At 50.7% G+C, this 22,416-nt stretch overlaps 1 protein-coding gene across 2 annotated transcripts in view; it reads right to left on the minus strand.

Moving 5' to 3' along the window:
* The window catches only part of TCF3 (transcription factor 3), a 1,342,799-nt gene that overhangs the window by 1,090,173 nt on the left and 230,210 nt on the right, over nucleotides 1-22,416 (minus strand). For both annotated transcript variants that reach the window (XM_069649483.1, XM_069649484.1), the window contains exon 3: nucleotides 20,540-20,612. In XM_069649483.1, coding sequence (XP_069505584.1) covers nucleotides 20,540-20,612 — 73 coding nt within the window. The remainder of the gene's footprint in view (nucleotides 1-20,539; nucleotides 20,613-22,416) is intronic.

Raw genomic sequence — 22,416 nt, forward strand, 5'->3', positions numbered from 1 at the left:
GTGAAGTTCTTTCCTGGCCACGGGGGGGACGCGCAGACACTTTCTTTGAAACTCGAGCGCCTGGCCCCAGGCCAAGGCGTCCAGCACCCAACGGTCGGTGGAGATGGACTCCCACACGCTGACGAAGCTCGCCAGCCGGCCTCCCACCGGGGTGCTTCGGTGGGGGCCCGACCCCCCCGGCCGGTTCAATCCTGCTTCGACGAGGCTTTAGCGCCTTGTCCTTGGCGACGACAGCGGGGTCCGCCAGACTTGCCTCGTCCTCTGTAGGCCTCCTGAGACGACGAGCGGGCCACTTGACGGTAGGAGGAGAAACCGCCGCCGGAACCTTTGGAGGCGCCCTTGCCTCCGCTGCTCCGAAAGGGCGTCCGTCGTCGTTGCAGAACTCCAAGGGCACGGGCCGTCTCGGTGTCCGCTTTAATGGCCTGAAGGGAATCGTCCACTGTTTTCCCAAACAGGTTGTTCCCTTCGAAGGGCATGTCCAGGACTCTGGTCTGAACGTATTGACGGAAGTCTGTAGCCTTGAGCCATCCACCCCGCCTAAGGCAAACGCCGTTGCCCAACTGGCGGAACCCAGTGTCGGCGATGTCCGTCGCAACGGTAATGGCGTGGTCCAAAGCCACCTCACCTTCCTGCAGGATCTCCAGTGCCTCTGCCCTCTTGTCGTCCAGCAGGGGAGCCAGTTTGTACCAGAGCTCCATGTCGTATCGGGCCACGATAGCCAAGGCGTTGGCAGCTTTAATCGTCGTCGCTGCAGACGAGATGACTGCGTCCCATAGCGTTCAATTTCTTTCCCTCGCCGTCCGGTGGGGAAGTCGATGTGGAGGCCGCACCCCCCCCCCCTGCTTTTTTCCTGGCCGCCGCGGAGACGACGGAGTCCGGGGTAGGCTGCGCCCGGAGGCACAGGGGGGCCGTGTCCGGGACCCGGTACTTTTTCTCGTACCGGTCTCTTCTAGCTGGCGTCGTGGAAGGGTTCTTGAGGAGGGTGAGGCCCTCATCCCAAATGTCGTCCAACAGAGGCACCGCGAGGACCGTCTTCCTCTTGGCCTCGCGCCGCTGATAAAGGAAACCTTCCTCCTTCTTCTCCTCAGGGCAGAGTTGGAAAAGCTCGGATGCCCTGGCGATCATTGAGTGGAACGATCCAATCTCGTCGGGCGGAGAAGCCCTGGTGGGAGGCGACGACGGTACATCCTCGTCGTATACCTCGTCGTCCGTACCCGTCGCTGCCGTGTCAGTCCCCGTATCATCCCCTCGGGTGGACGGGGAGGAGGGCTGGAAGGGGCGCGACGGCTGAAAAGGAGGTGGAGGGTGGATCCTTCTTTTCTTGGTAGGGGGAACACCAGAAGGTCCCAGTTCTGGGTCCCCCGACGGGAGAGGTTCCGTCGGCAACGGTAGTCTCGTCCTTATCTCTGAGCATAAGGACTGTATAGCCAACAAAATGGCCGGCGAGTTGTCTCGCGGCGCTGGCAGAGGGGAATCCGACGGGCGATCAGGGGCCCCGTCGGTACCCTAGACGATGTCGTCGTCCCCTGCGTCGGGATCCATCCCGACGGGCCGGTCTTCTTCCACGCCGAGGCCGTGGCTTAAGACCTCGACCAGCTCCTCCTCCGAGGTTGAGGCCGAATCTACGACGACGCCCTGCCCCCCCCTTTTTCTTCCCCACGGGGGATTTCACGGGGGTCCTATCGATGGGCACAAAAGAGGACTCCCTCTGAGGTGGCAGGGAGACTCTGAGCCCCGAGGTCGCCACCACTGGTGTAGCCTCTACAGGCTGAGCCAGGGCCGCCGCGACAGCTTCGATAGAGGGCTTGGCCGGATGGATTAAGGCCTTCACCACCTTAGGTGCGCTCACCGCCTTATTCTTGAGGGGGGGGGGGGGGGGAATGCCTCGCACCGCCTCCGAGCTCGACCGGGGCCTCTCCAGGAGCTTCGCCGGGTGCTCGGCCTTCCTCTTACCCGACGCAGAGCGTTGGCTCGTGGTTGATGGTGCCGGGGAGGGTGCGCCCTGCCTGGCGCCTGTAGAGCCCGACCGTTCGGCGCTCCCGGTGCCAGCGGACTCGCGGTGCTTGGCCTTATGTTGGACCCCCGTCGCCGGGGCGTCCTCAAAGGTCTTAGAATACCGCTCGGATTTCTTCCTCTTCTTCTCGCCGGACGGGCTCTTCCCTTCTAGCCAGTTGGCGAGACGTTGATGGCGGTCCTTCATGGTCCGCTCCGACATGTTGCCGCAAAACGCACAGTCCTTCTCCACGTGCGTCTTGTCCTCATGTAGGCAGTAAAGACAAAAAGAGTGTTTGTCCTCCTTGAAGACGTTCTGCAGCTGGCATCCAGGGCAGACCCTGAACAGCTTTCCGGGCGTCGAGCTTCCCTTCTCCTGGGCCATGACCGGGCCTGAGAAACTTCTGGAGTCCTCCAAAAGCGTAGCTCGACGAAATCTTCACCCTTGAGCGGTGCAGACGAATCCGAAACGGGTCCCCGTTGATCGGATGGAGAGTCGGTGGAGCTTGAGGCTCTTTTGACCGAAAAAAAAAACGAAGTTTTTGAGAAAAAACGTGAAAAAATAGCACTAACGCTCGAGAGCAATAGCACGAGGATCCCAACACATGAACGTGCGGTAAAAATCTGAAGATGGCTGCCAGAGGCGGTGCTTAGGTAGAGGGCAGTCATTGGCTGTGGTCAGTATGACGCAGAGACCAGTGATTGGTTATTACTACGAAAGACAGATCAGAAACGAAACGGATACTGGTTTTTTCTTTACCGAGGATTCCCAGCCTGACGATGGGGAATATTCATGAGCATGTGAATCCATGCCAGACCCCATGCTGGAGAAGTTGGCATAATCTGGGCTAAATTTGGCTAAGAGAGTCGGGGTGCCTAAAATGATGAGCACATTTATTGTCGCCTTTCAGGCATAAACCGTGAGTGTCCATCCACGCCTGAACGATACTGTAGATTTTATTCACCAAAGCCAAGTCGACAACGTAATCTCCTGAAAGCAGAAGGAGGATTTGGGCATCGTCTGCATAGTTAGTATAGGCGATACCCAAATGGTCCATTTCGTCGAAGAGGGGCTTAGTGAATACATTGTAGAGTGTAGGTGAATCCAGTATGTGCAGGCTTCTTTCTCGCATGTTTGAGGGGTTTTGAAAGAAAGTTGGTAATTCTATGGATTGGTTCACATGGAACTTTGAAAGTTCACTGACTCCTAATGGAAGTAATGGCTATTAAAAAGGCAGTTTTGTAGGTGAGATCTTTGAGACTTGCTTTATACATGGGCTCGAAAGAAGACCCCAGTCTAGTCAACACCACGTTTAGGTACCATCCAGGAGCTGGGTTAGAAATGGAAGGGCGAATTCTCTTTACTGCCTCCATTAAAGCCTTAATAACTGGTATCTCCCACCACAACAAATTTTGTTGTGATGTAGTGTAGGCTGAAAGAGCAGCTAACCAATTGGCTGTTGTGGCTGCAGGAGAACCAGACTCAGCCTGCGACATTCTGTAGACCGCCCAGCACCTAAAACGGCACTCCTTCAAAGTTTTCGGGCGCAGGAGCGTGCAAGCCGCACAAACCGACTCGTCGCGATTGAGGGGTAAGCACTGGTTACACTTAGTGTTTATCCTTCCAAGGGAATTTGGCCCTGCCAACGGGACAAAACCTAAAAGGAGTCTTCTCCATAGCTGAGTAAATAAATTGTGACGAATAAACCCAGGGAACAAAGAGGAAAGGGAAAGGCATTCTGAGAAAGGGAAATGTCCACCCTGACCCCGGCGAGAAGGCCATGTGGTCGACAGCGCCAACCGAACACCGCCTGAAGATCCGCGGACCAAGTGCCCCACTTAGATAGAATTACAAATGTTAGCAACTACAACACTCGGATACAATTGTGAATGTTAGCAAATGCTATACTCAGATAGAATTGTGAACACTGGCCTGCGTCGCATCTAGACATGATTGTGAATGGCGGCCAGTGCCACATTTAGATTGCATGGCAATATTACCAATTCCACATTTAGATTGAATTGTGAATGCTGGATCACTTCGCATCTCGACAGGATATGAAGGTGGGCCAGTCCCACATTTGGATATAATTGTGAATATTGGCCTGTGTTATATGGACGGAATTGTGAAAGTTGGCCAGTGCTGGATCTAGACCGAAATACAGAGATATTCACGCACCTCATTTAGAAAGAACGTGGCGATTTACCACATATCACTTCTAATGTGAGCCATTAGAAGTGATATGGCCACTTAACCAACCCATTAACAATTTCACCCCTCTGCATAAACCTCTCAAACTCTAACCAAACAACCACAAGCCTAAAGCACAACAAACCGTACAAACTTCACTGCACCGCTACAAAAAAAAACGACACATGACTGCTACCGACCAGAAAGCAGCCCCAATCTCAGCAAACGGTGTTAACCGACCTGAAGCTGTCAACAGCACATCCCTGCTCTCTTGCACTTTTCCCGCTAACCTCCACTAACCTACCCCCCACACCCTTAACCCCCACTTTTCTTTTCAGATCCACCAGAGTGCCAGGGGACCACTCCGGTGGTGATAGTACACGGCACAAATATCCATTATCAACAGCTACATTGCTATGATGCAGAAATTCAAGCCAAGTAAACTACTACCCCCTGCCCCCTACGCATATTTGTTACATAATAGAGTGGAAACTTGAAGATACAAGCAAGGTCACACCACCTGTACATACTTCAACGAAACAAAAAAATAAATGTACCCAAACAGAACTCCATTTTACATTAGGATTGTTTAATATTAGGTTTAGAAAGCAATGCCCGCTGACTTACATCTCAAAGCAAATTAAATGTAGGTCATCCCAGGAGAAAAATTCAAAACAGTCTTTGGAGCATGAGAAAAATAGAGGACAAATATAAGCAGTTTTTAAAATCAATATTTAATTATTGAATATTTAAAAGGCATTATACAGCAATAGTGTTTCAAAGCACCACAAGGAAAAGGGGAAGGGCACAAGGGAGCAATAAACATTGAAAAATTGAGAATGAATAAATAGAAACAAAAACAAAAGCGGTAGTGCCAGGGGTACCTGTTGTGGAGGCAAGTGCAGGGCGGAGGTTATCCACCTGTCGGGTAGGTGTGGGGCTGCAGAATGGGGTGCAGATGGAGATTGTGCGCGGCCAGATACTATTGGTCTCTTTAGGGAGCAGGCCACCAATTCCAGCGTCAGAGGTGGTGGTTAGCACGGGAGGGGGCGGGGGAAGCCAGAGGAGAAGAAGAGACAGGTCTTGAGTGGTTTGTGGAACTTTAGGTGGTCCGGTTCAAGACAGAGGGAGACTGTTCCATAGGAGGGAGCAAGCTGAGGAGAGGGCTCTGGCCCCAGCGCTCTGCTTAGAGAAATGTTTGAGCAGCAGGGAGTTGGTGCAGGAGGATCAAAGCGATCTGGAAGGAGAGTATTTAGTAAGGGAGAGATGCACGTGGTGTGGTACCAGGCCCCAGACAGCCTTGTGGAATATGCAACGGGTCTTGATTTTGATCCTTGCAGCGACTACGAGCCAGTTGAGAGATTTTAGAGCTGAACGATAGTCACTCTGCTTGAGGCCAAGGATCAGTCCCGCAGCCCTATTCTGCATTAGTGTAAAAGGACTGAATGAAGAAAGAGGCAGGTTGTGGAAGAGGCTGAGTAATCCAGCCTGGAGAGGACCAGAGCTCTCGAGGCATTGAGCTTCTAGAGGGAAGGTGAGGAAAGGGAGAAGGCACCAAGGAGGCAACGTTGAAAGTGGGCCTTCTTGGCCAGGTCCAAGATGTGAGGAGTAAAGGAGGAGTCGAAAATGACCTCAAGGTTTCTTGCTTCCGTGGGAGGTGAACCCATACAGAGCGGCCAGAGTGCAGGAGGGAAATGGGGAACAGGTGTCATAATGGGTAGAATCGTGGTCTTTCTGGCATTAAGACAGATCATTGGAGGCACACCAAGACTGAAAAGCAGACATGCAGTCAAGGATGATGGAGGAGGAATAGGGGAGCTTGAAGAGTTGTGGGTCATCTGCGGAACAATGAGGAGAGAAGGCAGAGATCAGGTGTGCAAGAGGTGCAAGGTAGATAAATGCCAAGGCGAGGAGCACCTGGGAAGGGCGATCAGTAAGGAAGGAGGTCAACCAATATAACCTTTATCTTTCTATCTCCAAGACTCTTGATGTACTGTCCCCCGTCAAGAGGGTCTGTTTGAAGCCCAAATCTAAGTGCAACTCTTGGTACAACTCCGACTTTGACACCCTCCCACACAAGTGCTGAGAGAAAGTGGAGGGCATGAGGGGCACCTTCTGACAAACTGGCCTGCCGCCTGCTCCAACAGCAATACAGACTGTCCTCACCAAGAAGAGGGCCCACATCCAAGCCCTCGTCTCTGCGGCATCTAACATGACTGAACTCTTAAACATCTGATAGGAGCTGGCCAATCCTGCTGCAGTCTCTACCTCTCCTGTTCCCTCCCAGGCACTCTGTACAGCCTTGGCTTCTCACTTCATCACTAAAACTCAGGACATCCTGTCCGCCCTCTTTTTCGCCTCCTCCTCCCTTGCTCCAACCTTGACCGATTTCTGTAATCACTCCTTTGCCACTGGAACCTTCCTCTTCCCCCAGTCCTCCTCAGGCACTCCCTTGTGCATCCCCTGCTAAAAAAGCTCTCTGCCGAAACTTCCACTTCGGCCATCTATCGCCCAATCTACATTACCCCTTTCCAGGGCAAACTCTTGGAAAAGCTGGCCATCTCCCTGCTTAATCTGCACACTGAATCTGTTGGTTATCTCCACGACCACCCGTCTGGCTTTAGAGCTGCCAGAAGCATGGAAACTGCTCTCCTGAACATCTGTGAATATCCGCTCTGAAACCTCAACTCTAACCTTCCTTCTGTCCTCATTCTCCTCGATGTTTCTTCTGCCTTTGAGCAGGATGGCATGGTTGACTATCAATCGCCTCCGTGATAACCTGGGTATCACTGATCAGGCCCTGGTATAGCCAACCTCCTTTCTCACTGACCGACCCTCCAAGGTCCAACTGGGGTCTTTCCTCTCGATCTCTCTGCACTTGGTCTTCCCCAGGGGTCTAAACTCTCCCAATACGTGGCACCTCTTGCCCACCGCAGCGCTCCTTTCTGCTTCAACTTTCAGCGTTACGCTGATGACACCCCCAGGGTTCCTTCAGGCTCCCCTCAGCCGACTCCTCTCATTCCAGACTGTCTGACCGCAATTCAGAAATGGTGTGCCGCCAATGATCTCTTCCTTAACGCCAGTAAGACCGAGAGCCTCCTCATTGAACACCAGCTCTCTCCTTTCCTCCCTCTCTGGCCGCCCACTCTCGGCCCTCTTCCTGCTCCTACCTGTGAGGCTAGGAACCTTGGGGTCATCTTCAACATCCTCTATTTCTCTCCTCACATCTGACATCTCCAAGAAGTCAAACTATCAACTGCACCTCCTCAGACGTATCCTTCCTTTCTTCACTTTACCCCAAAAGCTCACTGTCTCCAGAGCTCTGGTCCACTCTAGGCTGGACTACTGCAACAGCCTCTTTCTAAATCTGCCTGCCTCTAACTCTCCAACCTCTTCAACTTATCCAGAACAGTACTGCGAGACTGGACCTTGACCTCAAGCGCAGGAATCATATCTCTCCAACTCTGAAATCTCTTCACTGGCTCCCAGTGGCAGCAAGGATTAAGTTCAAGACCCTCTGCATCGTCCACAAAGTATTCTGGGGCCTCCAACTCGATCTTCTTAAACCTCTCCACTCACAAACTTTGTTCATCCACTTCAAACTAGGGTCAGTCGCTTTCCAAGCAGAGAGTTTGAGGCAGATATCAATCCTCGGCTGGGCCTCCCTGTCTCTCTCAAACTTGAGCAGAACCATCTCCGGTCCCAGAAGCAACTGAAGACGTTTCTCTTCCCTTAATGTCATCCTCTCCTCTGCTGATTCCAGACTGCTCCATGCACTGGCCACCTGGCTTGCCTCTTGACTTGGGCACAGCCTCCTGCTTGTCCAGTCCCACCTTGCACTGACCGCGGCTCCGCTAGCCCTTGTGGTTTGTATCTGCAACCCTACAGTCCCTTCTCTCTGCACTTATGAGCCACCCGATGGCTGCACATTTGAGTTACCTGCACTTCTCACCCCCCCCCAGCCCTCAGTACCTCTCCCTTTCCTCGTCCCTGCTCTTTCACAATCTGAATGACAAAGGGCCTAGTAAGATCGTTTTGTCCTCCCTACGTTTCCCCAGTCTTGTCGCACCTAGAAACACTTGTGTACATGTGTGTTATAAATGCCATATCATATTAGTGCCAGGTCTGCGCTATCAAGAGTATCATGGAGCCGCTTTGTGAGACTACAATGGTTGACCATGTCAAAGGCAGAAGAGGGGTCCAGGGGTCTTGAGAGAGGAAAGGAAAGGGCCAGAGGATAAAGAGTGGTTGCAGAAGTCAGCAACGGCCAGACGAGGGAGAATATGTTGTCCTTAAAGATTCTGGAGGAGCAGGGCGATATCTGTTTGGATGAGACCTTCATAGAGCAGACTACTAGAGACTTTAGCGGTTGTGGTAGGTTAGGAGGAGAAAGTAGGTGAGGGTGGAAGAGAGGCCAAGGTAGGCAGGAGGATCGGGGGAGAGGTGGAGGAAGGGGAAGAGGAGAGGGAGGTCAGAATGTCCTGAGATCTAAATGTGAAATGGGTGGGCCATGCAATACAGAGGGCCTGAGAAGGAAGAGGTGAGGTGGAGACGGAGGATGGCTTGGCTAGTTGCTTGCAGATTTTGAAGAGTTCAGCTGTGTTGTTAGATGCTCTGGAGATACAGGTCTGGATGTCGTACCAGCGGTTAGGCTTAGAGGCAGGTTTCAGGCAGATCTTCATGATGGGGGCAATAATGTCAAGTATTAGTGATAGCAAAATGAAGATTGGCATGGACGGGGTCAGTGGGAGAGTCAAGAGGAAGGGAAGAGGAGAGATTTAGGGGGAGGCAAACAGCAACTGAAACTCTTAATCGGTAAAGGAATAGGTGAGTTGGTAATGCGCTTTACACTCAAAACAGTAAGGCACAATGATGAGATTATTGATGCTTTAATTGAAACACAAACAGCCGACACGTGTTTCGACACGCAGGTCGTTCTCAAGGCTGAATTAATTTTGTGTACACAAAGCCGAAAGCAAATTATCATGTTACAAAACAAAATTGAATATGGTCAAAAGACATGAAAAGATGAATGACAAATCAAGGATAAATACAAAATAATACAACAAACATTAAAGGTCATAAATATTACATATTAGCGTACCACATACCCGGGTTCAAGAGTGGAGCAAAGGAAGCAAAGACAGTTGCAAAGAAAAGAAAACAATATGATAAAACAAATAAAAATAATGAGTAATGGAGTGTACAGTAATGTAACCATGAAATATATTGACATGTATTAAGAACTCACTGAATATATCCATCATTAGAATATATAGTGGGGGTAGCTGAAAAAACCCCATAGAATGCACAAATCACCAGAGCCACCACTCGTGCACAGCAAGCACCAATCATCTTAGTAGCAGTAGTGTAAATAACAGACACTAAAATCTAGTAGTGACCCCATCAAAAGTGGATGGAGCAGCAGGCATGAACAGAGCTACTCTAAATCCAGTGCAAGCACGCATGCTATTAAAATAAGTAAACCACTTACCAAACGTAAGTCAATTGTAATACTGTATTCTTAAACACGCTCTCTGTGCTGGTATCCAAAAAACGTATAATATAAGGACCAGAGTCATAGATCAAAACAGATCAAGAATTGACTAATGTCACAATGAAACCACATACCTAATGGAGCGTTCAAGTAATCAAATGGGAAACTGGTAACCCCTGTCAAAGAAGTGTAGACGCCACAATGGCAGTATCAATAAATAACCTGTAGAAAAGTTTATAGTCATAACTTGCCACACTAAACCTAATAGCAGCAGAGTATGTAAAACACGGATAATTATGTTTCGCACAAAATGCAACTGTCTTCGCTTCCTTTGCTCCACTCTTCAACCCGGGTATGTGGTACGCTAATATGTAATATTTATGACCTTTAATGTTTGTTGTATTATTTTGTATTTATCCTTGATTTGTCATTAATCTTTTAATGCCTTTTGACCATATTCAATTTTGTTTTGTAACATGATAATTTGCTTTCGGCTTTGTGTACACAAAATTAATTCAGCCTTGAGAACGACCCGCGTGTCGAAACACGTGTCGGCTGTTTCCATTTTAATTAACGCATCAACAATCTCATCATTGTGCCTTACTGTTTTGAGTGTAAAGCGCATTACCACCTCATCTCTTCCTTTACCAGTTTCCAGTACCAGCCAGGGTGGACTGGCTGGCGTAGGTGGTTCTGCTGCTTGCACTACAATTTGTATTACGATACCTCAGTGTAATCAGTGATCACTATGATATGATATAGCATTTGTAACGCGCCTATACACAAGTGTTTCGAGGCGCGACGAGGCAGGGAGGGGGGAACAAGGGGAAGACAGACAACGATCCTACTAGGCCAGGTGGTCATTCAGACCGCGCAAGTGCAGGGGTAGGGGGAAGGGAAAAAGTGGAAGGGGGGGGGGGGGGGGGGGAGTGCTATACAAATAAGTAGAATAGAAATAAAATAATCAATAGGGCCAGCTGGTGGCAAGTGCAAGGTAAGTGCAGACAAGTGCTGGGGGGGGGGGGCTGTAGTGATACAGAGACAGTCCCGCAGTGCAGGGGTTGCCAGGGAGGCAGTGCAAGTGAAGAGTGACTGGGCCCAGGACCGAGGTCGGTGAGAGTGGCCCAGTTGCAGAATCAATGCCATTTTGGTGAATAATTTAGCAGGGGAGAGGGAGAGAGAAAGCAGAAGTGAAGAGGAAGGTTTTGAGGTGCTTCCGGAATCGGAGATGGTTCTCCTCAAGTTTCAGGGAGGCAGGAAGGCTGTTCCAGAGGGAGGCCCCTGCCGCAGAGAGAGATCTACCCCCAGCTCGTTGCTTCGAGAAGCGGCTGACCCTGAGGGAGTTGGAGACGGATGAGCGTAGGGCTCGGGAAGGAAGATATTTAGGAAGAGAGAGTTGAAGGTATTTAGGCCCCAGGCCCCAGAAGGCCTTGTGGACAATGCAGAGGGTTTTGAACTTAATCCTCGCAGCAACTGGGAGCCAGTATAGAGATTTCAGTCCTGGAGAGATACGGTCCCTGGGCTTGAGGCCAAGGACAAGTCTCGCAGTTCTGTTCTGGATGAGTTGCAGAGAGTGGAGGCAGGCAGATTAAGATAGAGGCTGTTACAGTAGTCCAGCTTCGAGTGAACCAGGGCTCGGGAGACAGTGAGCTTCTGGGGGAAGGAGAGGAAGGGAAGAATACCTCTGAGGAGGTGCAGCTGGTAATGTGACTAGCTAGCGCACAGACCCTTGTTTGCGAACCCACAGTGTTTTTTTCTGAAACTCTTAATCGGTCTGATGACTGCGAAGGAGCTGGCAGTGCTGGTGGAGGCTTGGTCAGGGGGCCGAGAGGGCCAGATGAGAGGAGAGCATGGTCGGACCAGGAGAGAGCGGCAGCAAAAAGGTTGGAAAAGGGAGATCAGTGGGGATGAAGGCTTTGAGATTGTCTGGCAGAATGGGTAGGGTCGGAAGGGAGAATAGTGAGAGGTCCAGAGTGCACGGAAGAGTGTAGAGGCAGGAACAGTGGAGTCCAGATGGATGTTGCAAGTCAACAAGAAGGAGGCGTTGAGGTAAAAGTCAGAAGAGAGGAGGTAAAGTGAGCCCATTAGGAAAGGAAGGCAGAAACGGGATCAGGGGGGTTTTAGATAGTGGAAAGGGTGAGAGTCAGAGAAAAACCAAGATTGCAGACAAGATTTTCAAAGGAGGAACAGGTCTGTGTGGGTAGGAGAGAGGTACGGACCCACTCATGGAAGATCAGGGCTACTCCACCACCAGATCGATTGGGTCGAGGCTTGGAGAGGATCTTGTAGCCATCAGGGAGGAGGGAGTCAAAAACAGAGACAGAGCTGGAATTGAATCACGTCTCGGTGAGAGCAATGACGTTCGAGATCAAAGTCTTCAAGAATAACAAAGTTACTCACCGAAGTGACCATCTTACTCCTAGTCCATAGTCCCTTTCCTCCATACTTTTGGGACATTTCGTACTACGGGACGAGACCGGAGCACTTTGCAGCATCATAAACTACTTTGTCCTTTGATTTATATGGAGGGCCACAGCACGTGACTGTAACCCTGCCTTCCTGAGCTCTGCCCTCTGCATCGCCCCTTCAGTCCTTTTCTATCGCCAAAGTCGAAAGACCATTAGTAAATACAGGAAACCTTTTAGAGGGGAAGGTGGCTGGCCGTATGGAGGAAATGGGACAAGGATGAAGATATTCACTACAGTGAGAAGCTTTATTATACTCATATCCCAACCCCTTTCCTCCATACTTTTGGGAGATTCACAATAACTGACCAAGAATGGGAGGATGGAAATTTCCCTTTCTGGAACAGGTTTTTAATAACTGCCTGGCCAAACTGGGCATCAGCCCGGGAACTGCCGTCAAGACAATAGTGCCTACAACATTTCTGCAAGGCAACAGCAGCCGCTATTGCCTCGGACTAAATGTGCATGAATGGCCCTTGGGGCCTGAAGGCCCTGAATTGTACAAGCCCCTGAGATACACAAAGCTATCCATTGTGAAATGGAAGCTTTCAAGGCTAGTTTCACTTTTGGGTCCCTGAAAGTAACAGAGTGGTGGGGAGCTTCTAAAATCATGTGTTCTTTGAAGAAAACTGGGAGGGAGATTGACTGGTTGATGTGGCTCTCGGAGACAATTTTTGGAAGGAAAGAAGGATGAGTGCGAAGCACAACCTTCTCCCTGTGAAAAGTCAAGAACAGTTCTTAAAACAGAAAGCTTGAAGCTCGCTTACTCTTCTAGCAGATGTAACTGCAACTAAGAAGGCCACTTTCCAGGAGAGAAACTTGAGCTCCGTAGTCACCAATGGTTCAAATGGCTTTTGACAGTGGTAAGGACCACGTTCAGATCCCATTTTGGGTGTGAAACCTGACCAGTGTAAAGCGGTATCGGAGATCTGCGTAATGCCTCTTGATTACTAGGTTTGCAGAGAAAAAAAAGCACTTACCTTTTCAAAGCTTAGCCGCAAAGGCTGGGGATGTGCGGTAACCAGATTGGGTCGCATATTGACAGGTGCTGAAGCTCCGAGAACCAGAACCTGGCTGCTACCAAGGAGCTATGAACACGAGAGAGCAGTTGGAGGCACTCCTGAGCTTCTAGAGCTATCAATGAATCAACAGCAGAGGGGGGAAGGCATAGGCCTTCAAGTTGTCCCACGGAATCTCGAGCGCATCCTCCAACGAAGATGCGCCAAAGTCATCCCTGGAGGCAAAGCATGGCAGTTTCTTGTTGGTTGAAGTCGCAAAGAGGTCCACCGTTGGTGTGTCTCATAGCATGAACGGTTTGGCAAGAACCTCTCTGTTGATTTACCACTCGTAGTTTGTCATAGACTGGCGTCTTAGGGAATCCACTGCAACATTGTTCCATCCGGGAATGTGCACAGCTTGTAGCCAGATATTGTGCTGGACTGCCCAATTCCAGATTTGGATGGCTAGATTCACCAGAGGAGGAGCCCTGGTGCCACCCCGACCCCATTAGTGCACGTAGAACATAGCGACAATTGTCTAGGCGAATTCGCACTACCTTGATGGAGGGCCATAAAGCTTTCAATACCAGGAAAACTGCCAAGAGTTCCAGGTAGCTGATACAAGACATCCTGTCCTGGAACTCCACAGATTGTAGACTTTGAGATGACAACGTAGCTCCCCAGCCCAGAAGGGAGGAGTCTGCTGTGATTGTGACCTGCTTTGAGGGCTCCTGTAAGAAGGCTCCCACTGAGAGGTTGTTGGAGGTTGCCCACCACTGAAGATCGGATCTAATGGAAGATGGGATCAGAATAATTTTGGAGTCTGGGTCTAAAGCTTGAGACCAACAGTTTGAAGCGCTAGCTGTGTGAGCCTCATTTTGAGTCTTGCCAGAGGCAGAGCTAGAACACATGAGGCCGAGTCGTCTTTGGAACCACCAGGCTGATCAATCCTCCTTATCCTCAATCTTGTTTGTGGGACTGCTGATAGGCCCGCCGCCAATAGACCCAGGAGATGTTGGTACCCCCATGCCGAGGTCACCTCTCTGCTGAGGAAGTGAGTGGTGGCCCTCTTGATGGCAGAGATCTTGTCCTCTGCCGGAAATACCTTCTCGGAGCATGTGTCCCAGATGAGGCCCTAGAATGTCAGAGTCAGCGTGGGCTGCAGCTGTTACTTCTTGCAATTGAGTGAGAAGCCCAAATTGTGCAGTGTGTTCATAAGGGCATGGGAAGAGTGGTGAACCGCTTCAATAGATGTCGCCCTGACGAGCCAGTCGTCGAGGTATGGGTAGATGTGGAGGCCCTGCGCTCTGAGGAGGGGCACCACCGTATTCATAAGCCTGGTAAAGACCCTGGGGGCTGAGATGAGGCCAAAAGGAAGGACCTTGTATTGAAAAGGTTAGCCCATGATCCTGAACCGAAGGAAAGAACGATGGTGCTGCCAAATCAGGACGTGTAGGGTATGCATCCTTCAGATACAGAGAGCACATCCAGTCTCCCTTGGACAAGGACTCAGCTATAAAAGCTGGCATAACCATCTTGAATTTTTGTAGAGGTAATGAGAGGTTGAGGCTGGAAAGGTCCAGCACAACTCAGGCCCGCCTGGTTCTTCTCAATGGCGAAAGTCCTGGAGTAAAAGCCCAAGCCTCGCTGGGAGGCTGGGCCTTTTCCTCCACTGCCTGGCTCTCTACGAGCGACCAGATCTCTGCCAAAAGAGTTGCTGTCCCAACCTGTGGGAGTGGAGGAGAGGCTGTGATGGGGAGGCAGTACCCTTTGGATACTACAGGGAGGATCCAGGGGGCTGTGAAATTCTGGTGCCAAAAATGTGCGTGCGGGGGGGTCTGCCTGCACCCCAATGGAGAAACGTGGACCCGAAGGGGCGTGTCATGCCTCATTTGCCTCTGAGGCTGTTGCGGAGGAGGGGGGACTGGAAAAAGCCCCTACTCTTCCCCCTCGTACGTACGGCCCCTGTCAGAGCGCTACTGAGATTGGGTGTACGATTTGGACGTGGTCTTCGTCAAGATGGAAAAAGACTTGGCCGTTTGTGAGCTGTTTTTCTTTATGTCCAGCTCTTTGTCCGTGGAGGAGTGGAAGCGGTCCCCCTCTCCAACGGTAGATCTAATATGTGTTCCTGGCGTCCGGGTTCAATTTTGTTGCCCGGAGCCAGGCTGTCCTTCTGGCCGCGCCATCTGTATCACCACAGACAGAGGTGTCATTATGGGCCATGGTCGATTCCATGAGGTCATGCGCCACCAGTTTGGCCTCGGCCAGCCCCGCCTTAAAGAGTGATTGGCTCCGAGTAGGGAGTTCCGGGAGGAAGTCCCTAATTTCCCACCATAACCTTTGGTTGGCGGCAGCCAGCAGGACATTGGCGTTGGCCTGACAAAGCTGCAAGGACATGTTGGAATAGAGCTTCTTCCCATACGCCTCAAAGATCTTCTCCTTGCCTAGCAGCGCCGCAGAGCAGGAGGCCGAGAACGACTGAGGCTTGGAGTATAGTGATGCTGCAGCAATCGCCGAGGACTGTGGCTGAGGATGGGCCGAGAGCAAGAGTGTATCCCCCCCCCCCGCCATCTGCCTGTACTTGTCATCCAGGCGTCAATTGACCGGCCAAGTGGTGCTTGAGCCAACCTTTCTTGGCCAGGGAGACTACATTGGTTTGCAGTGGAATCCCTGTTTTGGCAGAGGGGCGTTGCCTGAGGACTTCAGCCAGAACCCCCCCTCTGCCGGCTGCTCGACCTCGGGTTGTGGTAGGCCCGGATTCTCCGCCAGCCCTGCAAGACGTTTGTGGAAGGCCTTGGCTGAGGATGGCGTATCGGGATCTCCTCCTCATCCGTATACTGTGGATCAGGAGGATCCTGTTGAGGAGTAATTGGCGCTGGGGTACAGGGACCGCGGATCGAGGCGGAGGAGGCAGCAGAGGCTGGCACGGTACCACCTGAGGCATCGGCAGGTGAGCCGGAGGCAGCAGCTGCGCCAGGGTCTGGGGCGCCGGCGGAGGCGCTTGCGGTGCCACTAGCATTGCAGTTGAAGACTTTCCCTGATGGCGTTCTTGAGGAGAACCCCCCATCTGAGGCGACTTTATGAGGCCGATAAACTTCTCGAAGAACTCCCTCCTCACTGGCCGAAGAGATGGCAGAGTGCTGATGGGGTAGCTGGGAACTGCTGAAGCCGCTGCGTACCCTGCCCATGTGGATGCAGTGGGAAACTGCCCTGTGCAAAAGAGGGATAGGCTGTAGGCCATGTACCTGGTTGAGGCCAGTCCCACCTTGACACTCAGTCTTCGCAGAATTCTTGGAATGGCGTCGGTCGGGTGCCTCTGTCTGACGCGGTGGGCATCTTGTCAAGCTGCCTGCCACGTGTTGCTCAGCCCGGCCTCCTCCTAGACTCTAGCATGTGGATCACGAGACCTACCCTGCTCCTCGGGCCTAGGCCCGGTAGGTGCAACACCCTCGAACCAGGGGTCGGTAGAGCTGCGTTTAGGCACCCCTGAGGATGTATTGCCGGAACTAGGGCAGAGCCCCCGCGGCCATATTGCCGGTACTAGGGCAGAGCCCCCGCGGCCATATTGCCGGTACTAGGGCAGAGCCCCCGCGGCCATATTGCCGGTACTAGGGCAGAGCCCCCGCGGCCATATTGCCGGTACTAGGGCAGAGCCCCCGCGGCCATATTGCCGGTACTAGGGCAGAGCCCCCCGCGGCCATATTGCCGGTACTAGGGCAGAGCCCCTCGGATGACACTCTGTACAAGAACCTTCCTGTCCCTGAACACTTCCACCTGAAGGATCCAAGGATCCCTCAGCCCGAAGGCCGGAAGCTGCAGCAGCCTCAGTGCACGTGCTGGTATAAGGACCTGACCGGTCCGTCCTGCGTGGGAGATTCCCTGGTAAGGAGTCTCCTTTGCGAGGTGCGATGGAGAATATCAGCCCTATCTTGGGCTTGGCTCGATTTTTCACAAAGTTCTTGAGGTCCTCTGGAGGAGACTTCTGGAAGAGCTTTCTCCACCTGGCTAGTCTGTTCTTCAGTGCTTTCGAGGACAGCGAGCCACGCGCTGTACAAGCTTGCCAACCGCGGTCTGGGCCAAGGCAACGTAGGCAGAGCGCGTGGGGGTCTGAAGTTGGGAAGAGCGTTGCAGGATGAACACTTGCTGAACCCTGTGGAAGTCGGCATGCGCTGGGGAGGAGCGTGACGCCTGAGGACTGAGTACCTGAATGACAAAGAAGAAGTATCCGCGTGTGGATGGCCGAAGCCAAACCCAGGAGCAGTTGTGATTTCGGCCCGTTCCCGTCGACACAGAAAAAGGGACTGGGTTGTGGCGCCGGAGGTCGGAGTCAGGGCAGCGCATGTACCTGGGCCGCACCCCCACGTGCCTCTAAATTTAAAGGAGAAGGTTTTTTCTGGTGAAAAAGGTTCAGTCTCCTGTCCCTTGGCAGGAACGCCAATGCAGTATGGAGGAAAGGGGCCGGGAGAGTAAGCTTTCCCCTCAACGAGACGGTCAAGGGCTTTGTCTTGAACCTCCCTTCAGAACTTTGTAGCATGAAGCCACGCCCGACGGGAAACTTCGCTCCCTGTCATAAGGCCAGAGCGGTCGTATCCACATGATGGGCCGCAGCTTCAAGCAGGTCTTGAGCCAGAACGCTGGCATCAGAGAAACCCTCCATAAAGTCCTCTAGCCTGTCATGTGGAATGCAATCTTGGAACTCTGACAGTTCTCTCCACAGCCTGAGGGTGGCTGCTGCAAGAATGACTTCAGTATTTGCCTGACACAGCTGCAATGGCAAACCCCCCCCCCCCCCCGATACCATCCAGAATGTTGTCCTCCTTGGATAAGACCTGTGAAGCAGACATGGAGGAGGTTGAAGAAGGCTTAGTCTGAAGTGTAGCCCCTGCCTGCCCTCTTATTGATGAAGTAAGCGGGCAGGCAGCTAAGCTTAAAGGTAGGTCCTCCGATGAGTGGCGCTTTTAGTGAGCATCAATTAATTTATTTATATGCTGCCTGGTATGAGGTTTTTCCCTGAGTTTACAGGCTTCAGCGAGCATGCCTTTTATAAGAAAAATACCTATGCGCTCCTGTGAGTTAAGGGTTAGATCTCCTGAAAATAACTCCCTCTTGCAGAGCCGCAGGCTCAGGGATTGGAATTTATAGCAAAGCCATCATATCGAAGACCCCGTCATGAAAAGCTCTGATGGAGTGGGGTGGGTCTTCACTATACTCATCCGCATGCTCGTCTGTTTTGGTGGGAACAGAAGTTTGATCCGCAAATTGTGGTGCCTCAGACACTTTGGACATAGCTATTTGCACCACTGGCGTGGGAAGCACCAGCGAAAGAGGAGGCAATGGAGGCAGTGTAGGTGGATGCTCCACTGGAGGCGGAGGAGGCACTACCGGAGCCTGCTGAGGCAAAGTAGGCTGTGGCTCACGAGGCTTAGGATACATATCCCTAAACCGATCCTTAAAGTAAGACTTCATCGGGTCTAACTGCATGGGGGCCTTAAATTTGCCAAAGAACTTGTCCTCTGAGGAAGGTCTAGGCAGAGAGGTGGGTAGAGCCCGCTATGAAGGGCATATCCCCAAGATTGTGTCGAGGCAGGTTCCTGACCCTCCCTGAGCTGGATCCTCATAAACCAGAGAAGAGGACGTTGGAGAAAGTGAGACAGGGATTTGTTGAAATGGTTGCTCAGCCCCAAACATAGGCTCTCCTACGCCAGCCATTGTAAAGTCTGGTTAGGAGGGACCTGTCAAAATGGCTGCCTCTGGCCGCAAGGGTTGGGCTGCCATTTTGTCACTGCCTGAAGTGATCCGATTCACAGGTTTTTGTGAAGCCATTGTCACCACAGGAATTATAGGAGCTTTGGAGTCCATTTAAGCCCTGTTACAGGGACCTTTGGCAGAGCCGGTGCTGAAAAACCTGGAGCGTTTTTCTGCCCCCTTAGCCTCGGAAACAGTGCTAGCCCTCTCTGAGGGCATCTTTTTTGCCCCCCCCCCCTCATCAGGACCGGTACGACCACAAAAGCCCTTGTGGGAAAGCTCAGGTTGATACCCGGTAGCCAGACTTCCAGAATGAGACCTCCTGGATCCTGATGGTTTTGCTAATCGCCCCTATTTTGGGATCCTCGGAGTGATACCAGTATTTTTAGTCCCTTTGCGGGAAACATCAAGACTAGCCTTGGTAGGTCTAGTTCCAGAGATCCTGTGCTTAATCTTAGCCCCTTGAAAGGGAACCTCGGAGGCGACTCCAGTATCCAGGTTAGATCCCTTCCGGGATACCTCAGGGAGAACCCCGGTACCAGAGCCACTTGAACCCCTCCCAGACCAAGAAGACCCTGGGAAGGAGATCTGTCGCCCCACGTGTCATAAAAAGGAAGGAATTCACCAGAGGATTCCTTTTCTGGTTGATGAACTGTTGAAAATGGAGGAGAGCACCTCCCACCGGACGAGCCTATGCTGGAGTGCCCAAACGGAGAATGAGTCGCAGTAGAGACAGGAATCCCACCGATGTTCTGGGCCTAAACACTTCAGAGAATGGGGATCCACCCTAGCAAAGCAACATTTGCAAGACAGGACAAGCACCCCTGACGCTCCAGCATAAACAGGTGAAGATGACTGGAATCGGAACAGGAAGATGAAGGATAAGTGGCAAAAATAAATTTTAAAAAGACTAAATAATTCCCACAATGCAAGTGCGTCCGACTCCTACCGGGTGGAGAAAAGGAATGAAGAGTGATGCGCAGGGCAGAGCTGAGGAAGGCAGGGTTACAGTCACGTGTGGTCGCCCCATGTAAAAACTAAAGTAGTTTGATGCTTCAAAGTTCTTTGGTCCATTCCCGTAGGAAGGAATGTCCCAAGATTCTGGATGAAAGGGGATGGAACGTAGTCGTAGGAGGCAGATGTCAGAAGAACATTTGACAGCAGAACAAGCATTCAGAGTGGCTAAGTGTAGCCGATCACCACATTCATTCATTGCCCCCAAACCCCCCTATTTCTTAGAAGTTCCACACAACAAAGGAAAAATTGGAATGGCTAAACACTAATGGGTGATGGACCTATATAGGATACATGTTTAACCAATAATGTAACTATTGTTGAATACATTATCAAAAGCTAGGAATCAGTTATATCCCAACCTAGTTTCCGCTGCAACGGCTCATAGGCAGAGCTTTTATTAATATAAGAACGTGAAAGGGATAAATATATTTCAATTACAGTTGCGATGACCAGCACGCAGGCCAATAACTGCTCCAACTATGGGAATTTATTTTATCATTTATTTCACGCGATGAATGCACTTTTTACAGCATACGTTCTTCTGCTAATGGGTTCCTACTTAATGGCCGTTACATTTCTTTTCGGTTTATATGAAGCCTGTAAGCAAGCAGTTAGACAAAACAAAGTTTAATACCTGATCCACCAAACTGTGTGCTTGCTAGCGTTGTTGGCCTGTTTTTGCCATTAGCCACTGGAAGAGGGAACATCTAAAAACAGAAGAAAGAAAATACGCTTTAGTTAGAAGCATATTTGAATAGTAAAACAATGTCAATTATTAACACCGGTTTCACCTATCGGTTAGACCGGTTAAAAAGTTCAAGCCAAACTAACTCCTATTGGTTTGACACCGAACAATAGTAGTGCACATTAACACAATTTGCATTATGATTACACTTCAAATTGCAGCATAAAGTCAGGAACCAACCCAGAAGGCCAGTAAGCGCATTTGTTTCTCAGTATCAGACAGCATTTGTTTCTCAAAATGGTCACGCCTACACAGTGTCGCATAAATTGTCTCTTGCCCAGTTCCACACCTCATACTGGTCCATCTTAAGTGACTAGGTTTTCTAGAGCATTACTTATGCATGCCGTGAACAACTAGACCCAGCCTTGTTCGGCGTGGCCATCTGCGTGATGTATGCAGCTGCCGGAAAAATCAATGCTGTCTCATGTAAACATGCAGTCACAACAAATCCCCATTGAGCCTGTATGAAACATCTAAAGGAGGAGGGAAGCCAATGTGCAGACTTAATATATTAAAATGATTTTCTTGGTACCCTCAGTCCGTCACAGCTGCTGGAAAAAAAAAAGGTCAATTAAAGTTCCAGCACGAGTCTGGTATTAACCCTCTCAGAAACACGAGACACACATACCTGTAAACAAATGTTACATTCCACAATGCTGTATGGACAAGTTCTCAAGTCACACCCCCTCAACCTCTCCGCCCCAACATTGTTTCAAAGGGAACATACTAAGCCATCTACAATGTAGAATCCTAAGGAAACTGGACAGTTTGAGTTGGTGAGGCTGTGTCTGACTGACCAGGAGTAGTGTGCCCCAGAAAAGCTCCCTCGTGGATATTCCTCGCTTGAACCCACCCCCAACTGAGGACCCAGGAGTCAATTGGCTAGCGTCATCCCATCTAGTCCACACTGCCCTGCTTGGGTTCCATTCCTGTGGCGTGGTACCATATACTTTCTCTTGCTGCACAGGCTGTCCTACCAGTGAAACCAACATGATGTTGCTACTGGCTCAAAGGAGAACCGGCACCCAAATACTAGATCTTCTCAGTGCTGGTACTGGAGTGGCAGAGAGGCGCTTCTATGTACGTATGCACACTCCACAGGTGCCAGTCTGAAGTGCCTTGAGCTCTCCAGGTGCCAGTCTGAAGAACCCAGTGAAGATGTCACTTCAAGTCACATGGTTTAAGACCAGAGCGCAGCACTGTGGTGAATTTGCCATGCCAACTTATAGGGGTAGAGGACAAACAGCTACTTGAAAGGCCATCCAGAGGATGTCAGAGGCAGGATCTTGCAGGCAGACTACACCCCACAAGACGCAGTAGTTCCATTTCTCCACCAAGTGGACCACTGTCTAAAAGTGGCATATTTGTCCACAAGTATCAGCATGCCTCAGTAACATTTACTGGCAATAACATTGGGGCAAACATTGATTCCATAACACTGGTCAAAAGTAGTAGCTGCACAGTAAATTAAATCAAAAGGGACAACTTTGGTTATAACAAAAATTGACCTACACTAACATGTTGGCCCTGTACTGTATTGCACAAGGTTGGCTGTCTATATGTGATGCCTAGGTAGGAACGGCTGCCATATGCAATATCAGGTGTCAAGAGCTATTATAGAAACTATTCTACTAGCTTCATCATTTCTCTAGACCTTTAAATTAATAAGCAAGTATTGTATTTCCTCAGAATAGATGGCACCATCGTTTTGCATACCATGCATATACTTTGATTCACAGCAGACTAGGAACAAAAGCATGTAGATT

Source organism: Ambystoma mexicanum, chromosome 1p, assembly GCF_040938575.1.
Source record: "Ambystoma mexicanum isolate Mex_15411 chromosome 1p, UKY_AmexF1_1, whole genome shotgun sequence".
Classification (NCBI taxonomy): Eukaryota; Metazoa; Chordata; class Amphibia; order Caudata; family Ambystomatidae; genus Ambystoma; species Ambystoma mexicanum.